A 12151-nucleotide genomic window follows, 5' to 3' on the forward strand; every position below is an offset into this window, starting at 1 on the left:
ATTTGATTAGTTTGCAATAGGTGTCTCCAACCAATTCATCTCTCCCTGATAAACTTCTGAGAACACATCAAAAATAACTTTTAGAAAAGCAAACTGTCTGAGCCAGTCTATCATTTATTATTGATGGCGCGGCTCCAGGCTGTACAACAGTTTAACATTACAGATCATGTTTGCAGTGAAAACTACACAACCACGGCCGCACTTACACACAAACTTACTGGATGTACTTGAGAGAGACCTTCTGGCTCTGCCTCGTGGTCATGTTGAGAATGTACATCTGCAACGCGGCCAGTCGCAGCGCAGCGTCGTACTTCAGCTCCGGGCCGAACCGCTCCAAGACCACATCGTTACAGCTCTGTGGCAAAGCAGGAAGGAAGGTTACATAAGAACCCCAAAGTCAGTTTTTAAGGCGTGTGAAGTGCATTTTCATCTCTGAGTAACTCAAGCAGGAGTGCACTCTGCTCCCCGCTGAGCTGAAACAAGCTGCTCCAAACCTTTGTGGCTTGAGATTCCTTCAAAGGGATTCAGTTTCCAGTCCCTGATGCAGGACTCGGAAGCACAAAATGCTGAAAACTCAGAGGGTAAGATGATTAGCTTTACTTCTCTCAGGCTATTTCTCTTGACTAATTATGAAAGGAATCCAATGGGGAAGCAATTTATTAATTTAGAGAGTGGGTTTATTTGAGGACTTTATTTGCAAATGAGCCTTTTGTTTTGACAGGATCTATTCTGTATCCATCGGAGTAACTTTCTGTATCATCACAAATTATCTCCAAACCATTTGGGAGATCGTGCCTCTCTCCAAGGTGACATTCAATTTCATTACTCACCTGTTTCAGGATTTTGTTTTATCCGAGTCAACAAGTTTGATTTAACGGTGTTGTTAAAAACCTGTTCCGGGGCTTTACTGGTGATTTCGCTCACCTGTACGTAGAGGTATTCAAATGCCACAGCGTCTCTCCGGAGCAGCTCCACGGGGTCCCTGGGCACGAAGCTGACTCTGAAGAAACACTTCATCTTGTCAGAGCCAGGCCTCTGGGTCACCTGGGGTGAAATACAGTGGAGCAAAAAGTACAGTATTTGCTTTTGAAATGCAGTGAGAAGTCAGAGAACTATAAATTAGTATTTAATGTATGTTATACTATCACCGGCAGCAGCGTTAGTAGTATTGGCATATGAGTGTTATTCAAACCACTTTACAACCTAAAGACATGGTTGTGTAATTCAGCAGCAGTAACCCAGAAAGAAATGTAAAATTAAATAAAAGACGAACTAGCTTGCGGTGCTTGTCTGCATTTGATTCCATTTCCTATTCAAGACAAAACCACAAGACCAGCATCATCTTTTAAATATTGGATATATTTTATAAATTATTTATATTAGAGAGGGCGAGGGGGCCTATTTTCCAATTCAGGGACTACCAGCCTTCTCCTATACACCTGTCACTGAGATTGACACTGAGGTGGATTACAGTGTAGTGTATGTTTTATCAAGCGTGTCAGGGAAGAGTGACTCTTAAACATTCATCTGCCATTGTGTGTGTTTGTGTGTGTGTGTGTGTGTGTGTGTGTGTGTGTGTGTGCAGAGCTTCACATCTGAACTGTGTGGTATGAATATTAAAATTGTCCTCTTGTGATCCTGCAACCTCATTAGAATGTAGCGGGCACTGTGGATGAGTGTGTGTGTGTGTGTGTGTGTGGTGTTTACGCATTTGTGTGTGTGTGTGTGTGGGTAGGTGTAATGTGAGCTGTCGCCCCTGCTGTGCCAGTGCTGATAAATGACACTGGGGTCCAAATGCTGCTTGAATACTGAGCGGGAATGTGTGTGAGCAGGTTGGCGTGCGTGTGTGTGCAGACAGAAAAGTTGAAAAAGAAAGAGAGCTAAGGAGAAACATCTCCCACCTGAGTAAGCATCTCCTGTTCATGCAGGAGGAGCAGCTTGCTTCCAGAGCCTTCCGTCCTCTGCTCCAATATGAGGGAGAAGTGCTCGATGCATTTGATTGACAGCTTCTCTTGCAGGGTCAGGATCACATCCTGAAGTAAATACATCACATGCATATTTAATTAGAATAATTCCTTAATAGCTATGACGCATGCTGCACTGGTTTTGACATTAGTCCACACAAAATGTACTAGCATGACATGATTGTTCTCTTGATTCCATCCTCTTTTTATTTTTTATTATGTGAAAGACTGATAACTTTTATCATGACAAAGGAGTGGAGAAGATAATTTCACAATCAAAATCATAAATTAAACTTAAGAAACATTTAATAATGCTGCTGTGTGATTCAAAAGAATATTATGAGAGAAATGGTGAAGAGAGCATATATTTAACAGGCCATTTTGACCTGCATCTAAGAGATAAGAAGACAAAATAGAAATCATCAATCAACATTAGACTTCAAGCAGGTGACTCTGTAACTCTACAGTATTTGAAGTGAAGCAGAAAAAAGGAGTTGACTCAGCTCTGCGTCCTAAATTGCATGCTGGGAGTCATAGTGGATCACAACAGAATAAGAATCTACAAGTCAAAAAATTTAAAATATGTTCCTGCCACGTGCCTGAATAAATGAGGTGCTCAAACAAATGGAACTGAAAAAGTGCTTGAATTTCATGGTCTGTGTCTGTGCACCAAGACACACTCATTTGCACCCTAAATGAATTTCTCCCTTTGTAATTATAGATGCTGCAGATACTGCTAATTCTGTCGAGTGTACCTTAAGGGAAGGAACGAACACACACACACACACACACACACACCTTGATAGAGGTACTGCTGTCGAAGCGAAAAGACTTTGTCTGCCCGTTCTCCAGGTAGACCTTCAGGACATTTGGCATGAACAGAAGAGAATTGTCCTTCACCGGATTCTGCAGAGGAGGAATATGATCAGTCTTTTCATGCGCTGCATTTGTGGACACTTTAATACAAAATGTGAGGTTTAATACGTGAAGTGTCATGTCATAACACATTTGTGGGATTGTCTTATCTGTCTGGCACTCACTTAACTGTCTGTCTTAATGTGGTAAGTGGCAACCATCTGGCATTGCTTATATAGGTCATACATAAGTGTTTGCACTTGTGTGTACGTGTGTGTACGTGTGTGTGTGTATGTGTGTGTGTGTGTGTGTTTGCGGTAGAACTGACTGGAACCTGGCCGTTTATAATGACCTCCTCTGCAAAGCGCACTTTGACCGGATTGGACTTGAGCATGGCTTTTTTGGCTGCACTGATGAACGCTGACTTAGGGGACTAAGAGGCAAGCATCCAAAGAGAGAGAGAGAGAGAGAGAGAGAGAGAGAGAGGAGGGAACAAGGAAGAAAGAGAGAGACAGATGGAGGGAAGGAGATAAAGAGAAGCATAAACACATGCACAGAAAACAGATTTCCAGCACATTAGCTCTACATGTGATATTTGTAAATCAATAAAACTTTAGCGCAACAGCCTCGGAAATTGGAAAAGAGCAAAGTAGGTGTGAGCAAAATATAATTTGCGGTTTACCAGAAACAAAACCTTGGTGCAACACAACAGGAACTTAAAGGGAAGCAAGGAGCCGGATCAATACATTTAATTGGAGCAATACAAGCTCATTATTTCATCCCCTTTAAAGGAAAAGTCTGGTGTTTTTCCAGAACAAAAAAAAAACAGCAATCTGTAATTTCCTAAAATAGCTGGGCGCTATGTCCAGGAGGACATAGTGCTTTTGTTGGGGACTATTTTTTGTGGTGGATTAACACACATTGATTCAACATTAACAACTGTGCCACGAGGCAGTGCTCTTCTCTTGGAGACAGCAGTTGACAAAAAACAGTAAAAATGATGACAACTGGGCAAACGCCATTTGCCGATGAAGATCATGTGATATGATAGAAAGCTCCAGCATTGCCTGTAATGAAAGACACAAGCCACAAATCTATATCTCCCCAAATATGACGTTAAGGGACTCCTATATGTGCAGTAGTGGAATTTATTTTTCAAGAGTATGGTTATGAGAATTGAGAGGAATTCTGACACAAACAACATTTTAACATTTTTAAGAACCTGCAGCAAACTCTGTTCTGAATGGGGTGTTAGCGCAAGTGGCTTACAGGCCATAGATAAAGTGGCCAAATGGAAACAAAGTATGATACTCAGAGCAACAACACATTCAGCAGTTTTTTGATAAATATGTCCGATATGCTCAATCATTTTGGTGTCCTGCGCAACTTTAAAAATCATTTTTTCGCAAGAGGCGATCTACTCACAGGATACGGTTGGACGACGGTCAGCATGATGGATTCTTTGCAGCTCCTGAAGCGAGAAGACAGCAAATCACAGAGTCAACAAAAATCATCAGAAAACAACAATCGCAGTGAACAATAGTGGCAGATAAGCAACAGCAACTTGATTAGCTAGGCTGAAATGGAATGAGATGCCTCTGGCAATCATCACTTGCACACATACACACTCATTAGATTCCCATTTAAAAAAACATGCAACAGTATTTTCTGTCAGTCAGGGTGAACTGTGTGCATCCAACCAGCAAAAAAGGGCTTTATTTAATTCAGAATATTTATTTTCTGATTGTTATGTGATGATGACTACGGTTTGTGTGCTGAGCAGAACTGCATTAACTTTGCATTATGCAGATGGTGGGCAAAGCATGACCAATACTTGGCGAGCGCTTCATTACAGTTTCACAAAGTTCAGTGAAATTAAAGATGAGATTTTAAAAGATCTTGAGCAAACCAATAATAATGACTTTATTTAATTATGACTGTTTTTTTCATTGCGACATTATTTTTTTATACTGACAAAATTCAATATTACAGCCAGCGGATTGTAATATAATAGTAATTGACTTTATTAAAGGCAATCCCTCATATTAATCACATAAAGCCACAGTATGTTTAAAGATATCTGCCCCTGTCAACTGAATACAAAGAGAGATTTTTTTTTTGTGGTGCTCACATCGTCAGAAAAAATACATTTGAAAATCTTGTCAGGATCATCTCTCTCCAGGAATAGTAATCAGATCTCATATTTTTGCAGGGACTATTTCTTCAATATCAAGCAGTATTAATCAAAACCGAATAACCTTGAAATTATTTCTGGAAAGAGCTGCAGCAGTTGAATTTGATGATTTTTCTTTTACTTCTGTGAGCACAACAAATTGATCCCTCTCACCAACCACTGCATTAGAGTGGAGGCAGACATCTCAGACAGGGATATCAGACAATCTGGAGAAATAAAACCCAAACTTTGTACATTGCTGGATGCCACTAAAGCTAAGTAGAACAATATTTTTTCCCCAATTTGATTGATCTGGCCCCTTTAAATCTTAAGCTATCAATAACCTTTTGCACAACTTTGTGTGACTAGGAAATTCACCACCTGCTGAATGTGAACTGAGCTATTACAGCTTTAACTCTGACAGATGAGAAATGTGCGTCCACCTGACGAGGTCGATGACTCGTTCTCGAGGAGCCGAACCGACGGGTTCATCGTTGATCATGATGATCTCATCGCCTGGCAACAGCTTCCCCTCTGATGGACCACCTACACACACACAAACACATGCAAACGAGCCATAAGTTGATCGCAACGCAGGTAGAGAGCCAGCCAAAGACGGTCTATGAACGCATCAGTGCAGGAACAGCTGAACGGACACTGTATGCACATTTACATGCATCCTCCTTTAGGTAAATGGACTGCACTTGTGTAGCAACCACAGCTTCAATTTGGGGTTCGGTATCTTCCCAAAGCAACAGCGACTTAATTAGCTGTTGTTGTAAGCCTACTTTGACACGCAGAGCGGAGGAACTGGGAATCGAACCACTGATGTTCCGATAAGTGCACTACATGCTCTACTGCTGAGCGTGTGTGAGCATTAATAAAGTGCTGCGTTCACAAGCAGATGTACTCCTGTCCATGGCCAACAACTCTCAGTAGAATATTTATTCCTTCAGTCGTCTGCTTGGAATTTAGCGCTGATTGATTATTGAAACACCTAATCACTGCATGTGTCTGTGCAGTCACTGGTGATAGGAGTCTGTAAGCAGTGGTTTGGCTGATTGCAAAATTACTGTCAATCAACCAAAATAAACAGTACTTCCAGCAAAAAATAACATTAATTTGTGTTTGTTTTCTTTCTTGTATGGGGTCAATACTACTTACTTGTGCAATTACAGACTGGAAAAGCCAACGCTCTGCATGGTTTCCTTATAAACAATGATTACAGCAACAGCAAGTTTTCACTGATTAGCACTCTTCAAACAGTAAGGAGGAACTAATAAAATCACTTAGTGCAGTCTTTCAATGTGGAACTCTCTACTAGCAAAGCTGCTTGTTTATATACTTTATTTTCTGTGACTTTCTAGCACTATGTTGTCCCTCTGGTGTTGAGTGATTCCAATGCAGGCATTGTGTACTGCTCTTCTTGCTGTGAATCATCTGACACCCGAAGAAGTGAATGGACTTTTGCATCAGGGCCACTTACAGTAAGACAGTCCAAGTCAGAGCAGAACATACCTCTGCATGGTTGTTATTTATTCTATCAAATACATGATTTAAAGTTCCAGTGTGCTGGATTCTAACTGTGGTAACATCAGAGAAGACGCGGCTACAGGCAGCAGAGCAGAAGGCCTACCTGGCGTGACCGAGCGGACCACCACCGGTTTCTCACTGCCTGCCACGAAGCCGAAGCCCAGGACCGGGTCCCGTCTCATCTCCACCAGGCGGGGGGCGGGGGGGACCCCATCCAGGTGAACCTCCTCCAGGGAGCTGCTCTGAGACACTTGGCTGGAAAATACAGAAGCGGAGGAACATAGTGATTAAGGACGTCATACAAAAACCTTTTACAGTTCAGACAATCGGCTGACCTACTTATATACAGTGACGTAAAATGACTCAGCAAATAGTTTCACTTGTGTGGCTGGTAATGGGCACAATGACTCTCACAAGGACCAAACCTATCCTGCTTATAAAAGCAGGATCTCTTAAAGAAAATGATACAGTGCACATTCAAATTCAATCAATGCATCCATTCCTACAGTAGTAATGAGCCTTAGCCCTGAAAGATAGCATTAAACGTAGAATGAATGATTCGAGCTATCCAATCAGCTGTTCATAAATCAGAGCCTTGGCTCAGGTTTGGTCATTAGCACAACATTTCATGCTTAAGAGCCACTTATAAAAGAGAGCACAGGTCCCGCATTCATAAAATGAAGCAGATTTGCTATCTGGAACCAATTTGCCTCTTATATCTGTAGAAAAGTCTGTTCTAAATAAAAGTGTACTGATCATTTAATCAGGTCAATGTGGAACGGACTTGGATGTGTATTTTCATATGTGCTCTACGAAGGTCTGAATGCTGCTGTTGAATATTACTATCGTCACTATTATCAAAGCACATGGCCCAACCATTCTAACCCTTAGACAATTACGTTTGTGCTTCTGAGGGTTGTTGGCAACTTATTTCCATGTTTTATTTGACTAACGCTTCGGACAGTTAATGTAGTAACACCTGGGATATTCAGCTTTTTATGGGACACTCAAATTCAGTCTTAATTAGCACAATATCATGAATGTTCTCCAAACAAGTTGCTGGAAACATTAAAAAGTGATCCAGAGATTCATGGAGCTGATGTTATCTTAAGCCGCTGGCCATACAGCTCATACAGTCTGCCGCCGTCTGTCATCTCCCAGTGTCTTGACATTTCCTGGGCACACTGTATATCTTTCCAACTTAAATTGTCGGTTTGATGCTTGGCCGTGTGTTGTTTGCTTCGTTTTTATCAGCAGTCATTTTTATCTGTGCGGGTGTGATTCACAAACCCTCGCAGCTCTTGGTTTTCCAGTTTTATGCTTAGGTGGATAGAGTGATAACAGCGGTGATACACGGCAGGAGCAGGAGGGCAACAAGTTTCCACTTGATGTAAACTGACTGTATTTCGTTTTGCTCTTTTGAAGTTACTACTTTTTGTTTCTTTATTTCCCTGCAGCATCCCATGATGATTTGAGCCAGTATTTGTTGAACAATAAGTACTTACGTTTGAGGGACTGATGAAACATTTCTGTGAGTATTGTTAGTGGCTGTGTGGGGCCTCTAACATTTAATGCAACTTGAATGTGGGTTAATATTGGTGACATTTCACTTTGTCCCTTCCTTTTCCTGATTGCTAGTCACTCAAGAGAAGAGCACCACTAAAATGTAAATGCACCAAAATAAATTACACCTCCCTGCTTGCTGAACCTCAGACGTCTCGACCGGGACACTGAGAATGCAGAATGCCTGCTAATTGAGAGGTGATACTCGCTTTCATTAGGGTTAACTCATTCCCTTTCTGTCTCTATATCTTCCCCACTCTCTATTTCACAGCTTAAAAAGCTCACTTGGCAGCCATTGCTTCCTTCCTCTCTTCATATTAAGCCCAGTATAGGGTGTCTACTGTTACCTTAACATCCATTCCATCTTTGTCTCCACCGTCCATACATGAGAGTATACATTTCTTGCCTTATCCTAACCTTAATATAGTCACAGCTGTTTTATTTGTTTGCAAACGCTGCTGAAATTGTGTGCAACTGCATGATTTTAGCCTCGCTCACTAAGGTAATTTCCCCATTTTTTATCAGGTAATGTTCCTGACCAGTGAGGCTTTTCTTATGGATATTTATCTCGTTATTACAGTATATATTCCTGCAGCTTTGCCTCAATCCGCCCTGATGATGAAGCATGTTCCAGCCGTCCCGGATGCGACTTTATCTCCAACCAATCCGGATCAGCCTCAATCTCTGCTCCACCTCCCACCTTCCAGCTTTCTCATTACCTCTCTCTTATTACCGCATGGATGTATATATTGTACACATGGCACCGAAATCTCAAACTAAATCTGTCTGCAACGAAGCATGTTCCAATAGGTTCACCATCCCTGTCGGGGGTTTAATCTCACGGCGGGGCAGAGCCCTGATGTCAGGGTGAGTCTGAATACAAAAGGTCAGATCATGGTATCACTGCTACACATGGCGGAATGGGAAAAGCAAGCACGCCTGTGCAATTCACAGTACATGTCCCAGGTGTCTCATACCAATGGTACTTGTTGATGTTGGGAGCATTTAATCATGACCAGAATTGCCCCTTAATCTTAACAAGTTGGATTCACATGCCTATAATGCCTATAATTCACATGCCTGGCCTCCTGGAGTTCAACCTATCACCAGGTTTTTCTCCACCACTCCGCTTCTCCATTCACACCACGAGCTCCTTCTTGCAGCTCACATCCAGACTGCAACTGCTCCTTTGCACCTTCAAGCCACGGTGAAAGGCTGCACTCCGGCTCAACCATCGCACTCCTGTCTCCTGTCACTCCGAGGAGCCTGTGGACGCTCGCCTCTGTGGGTTTTTCCGGGTGGCTTAATATAATGTGAAATGACACTCCTGTCTGCTATCTAATCTACTGACAGTTTCTCAGTTGAACATGTAGAAAATGTCTTGGTGTATCAATACTGTAATTTATGTTAGAGGCCTGCTCACCTGTGCAGTCAAGGCAACTACTGTCACTACTGTCAACATTGTTGTGAGGATAGCCCATTGACAAATAAAACAACAAAAACAGTTCAGTTCATTCACAGCATCTCATGGTAGGCACAATTATTTTACAATTAGAAAGACTAGATATACTGCACGTAAAGCAATTTGTGCACCAAAAGACATTCATCAAAATCAGTCACATCTGCCTAAAGCAGCAGTGGACAGTTAATTCTGCTTTCCAGCTTCCTGGGCATTGGGTCTGTCAGCATCCCCATTTTCTCCACAGCGCTGATAAAAAGGGAAGTGATGCCAGGACTCAGCAGCACACAGTAAATACTAGGAGTGACAAGAATTGAGTCTTGCAGTTTGGCTCTGAGATTAAACACAAGAACAAGAGCTTGATTCATACTGATGGAGAAAGTCAGAGAGATCTGCACGGAGCCTGTTCCACAGTGTGCTTCATGTGGCTGTATTCATCGTGCATAACGTTCTGTATGCCAAGCTCTCATTGCCGGCCCAACCTGAGGATTTGCATGTTTACCTGGCTGAATTTTTCTCCCTGCATGGCAAATTTGCACAGAAAACAGACACTGCACACACAGGTAGAATGCAAAATACCTGAACAGTTACAGTACTTTTGTGCATAAGGGGAGGAAGAGGCCGCCTGATTAAACCTTAATGAACAGGTTTAAGTGTCTATTGGCTCATGCTTTGTACCTCATTTACAATACACAAACATGTGCTCCTGTTTTTTTCTCAGTATTTAACAGTAAAAACAAGAATAAATCTAACTTTGATTCAGTCTGCAATCACTTATCACGTTCATTGCTGTATCTTAATTGTCTACACTTATCAGTGTGGTACCAAATTGTGTACATGTATTCTCCTATTGCTACATATTTCCGTGGCTAGATGATTGGTACTGGTCCAGCAGATTGCCTCTGCAGCTGAGAATGAGCTATGATGTCATTGCATTTGCGTCAGATTGGGGCCAGTCCACGAAAAAGTGCTTCTCTTTGCCACTGACCGTCTCAGAGTTTTATTCTACAGAGATAGACCAGTAAGATTCCTTTTGTTTAACCAGAAATAGTCATTATATCACTAGACTCCATCTGGATAAACAAAAAGAATCTTCCAGATCTATCTCTGTCAGACATTTTCAATAATAATCTAAGCCTGTCTGTGGCAAAAACAAGCACTTTTGATGGGCATCTCCTCAAAGGGTTACATTATAGATTATACATTATAGATTGTTTGCTGTCTGTTTTTGGCTGCAGGCTGAGGTGATGTACTGGAGTTATCCTTTAATTACACATTTTAAGAACATACACATGTAGGCAAATGCATGCTGGTGTCTTTGATCGTACTGTACATACTTGGTGAGGCTATCCCGTCCCTCCCTGGTGCTGTTCATGCTGTCCCAGCTGTATGGAGGCCCCTGTAGTCCACCCCAGGAGCCTGGGCCAGGGGGCGGCCAGCCCGACATTTTGTTCTTATGGCTGAAACATAAAGGATGGGAAAATCAGCTGGATTCCTTCTAGTTTCACCTTAGTTGTAGGAAATATAGACAAACAAGACCAGCATCTTAATTCACAGTAGAGGTGAACTCACTCCGCTTGCAGAAAGTCACCTCCAACAAAACAAGCATTTAATAACATTTAAAGGAAAACTGAACTTTTTGGTTATTTTTACAGAGCTGGGATGAATCTTAAACATTGATTGGGAGGTTTTTATGCATGGATATGATTCACAGAGCACAGAGCTCATACATAAACATCACAGCAACTATATCTACTTATTTCAAGAGCTAAATCATTTAAGTAAAGAATCAAAGGTGATATCACAAATCGTTTCCTCCCTCTGTGGCTAAAAACACTCAGACATGCTCTGCAGAGTTCTGGTTAGATCCCTCTCAGGCCAATTAGTGTGACTTCTTGTCTCCAGGGTTGTGGCTTGCAGCGTGAGATAGCACTGCTTAACGCAATCGAACACAGTCAAGTAACAGCTCAACGGGCGTGCAGATGGGCGATCAATGACTGCATGTATGGGCAGAGCTGCGGTCGCTGCTCTGCACAATTGTACGCGAGCAGCGAGGAAAAGCACTGATGTGATAGCTGATTCGGCTGCCGCAGATTACGCCAGCAATGCCGTTGAGGATTTCAGGAGAGTGGAGAATGGAGAGAGACAGAGGGAGAAGATAGGAGAAGAAAGTGGCTTCAATGTGTCACCTCAGTGTGAACAAAGTTCAGCCTATAATGAGAATTAAAGGGAACACCCTCCTGAATCCACTGTGCTCAGTTCAAAGTCTCCAATGTGACACATGCTGCAGTGACTAATCATGCACAGATCATAAAGCGCCCATCCCATAACTCCTCACAGAAATAATCACAAATGCAATAAAAGATCGTCAAGCCAGAAAAAGGCAATGAATTTTAAGCATCTATGCACTTCATTCTCATATTTGTTTCATTTTGGAGAAGGCATGCCCTCAAAGGCATAAACCATGAGGACGAGTTTACTGTCCTGACCTCAAATCTGTCACAGCAAACTGATGCACAGCTACAGCAACAATGAAAAGATGGCAGTTGAGTGGCAAAATTCAGACTAATATTATCGAGGTTGCATATTCTCACTTGGCTGTGT

The 12151-nt window shown here is 42.0% G+C and overlaps 1 protein-coding gene across 1 annotated transcript in view; it reads right to left on the bottom strand.

Annotated features, from left to right (window-relative positions):
* Positions 1 to 12151, bottom strand: part of LOC139223938 (FERM and PDZ domain-containing protein 4-like) — a 65133-nt gene that overhangs the window by 9759 nt on the left and 43223 nt on the right. The window contains 9 exon segments of the mRNA XM_070855942.1: positions 219 to 355; positions 925 to 1044; positions 1902 to 2033; positions 2763 to 2870; positions 3148 to 3252; positions 4245 to 4290; positions 5436 to 5538; positions 6629 to 6780; positions 10885 to 11007. Of these exon segments, the coding sequence (XP_070712043.1) occupies positions 219 to 355; positions 925 to 1044; positions 1902 to 2033; positions 2763 to 2870; positions 3148 to 3252; positions 4245 to 4290; positions 5436 to 5538; positions 6629 to 6780; positions 10885 to 11007 (1026 nt within the window).

This window comes from Pempheris klunzingeri, chromosome 24, assembly GCF_042242105.1.
Source record: "Pempheris klunzingeri isolate RE-2024b chromosome 24, fPemKlu1.hap1, whole genome shotgun sequence".
NCBI lineage: Eukaryota > Metazoa > Chordata > Actinopteri > Acropomatiformes > Pempheridae > Pempheris > Pempheris klunzingeri.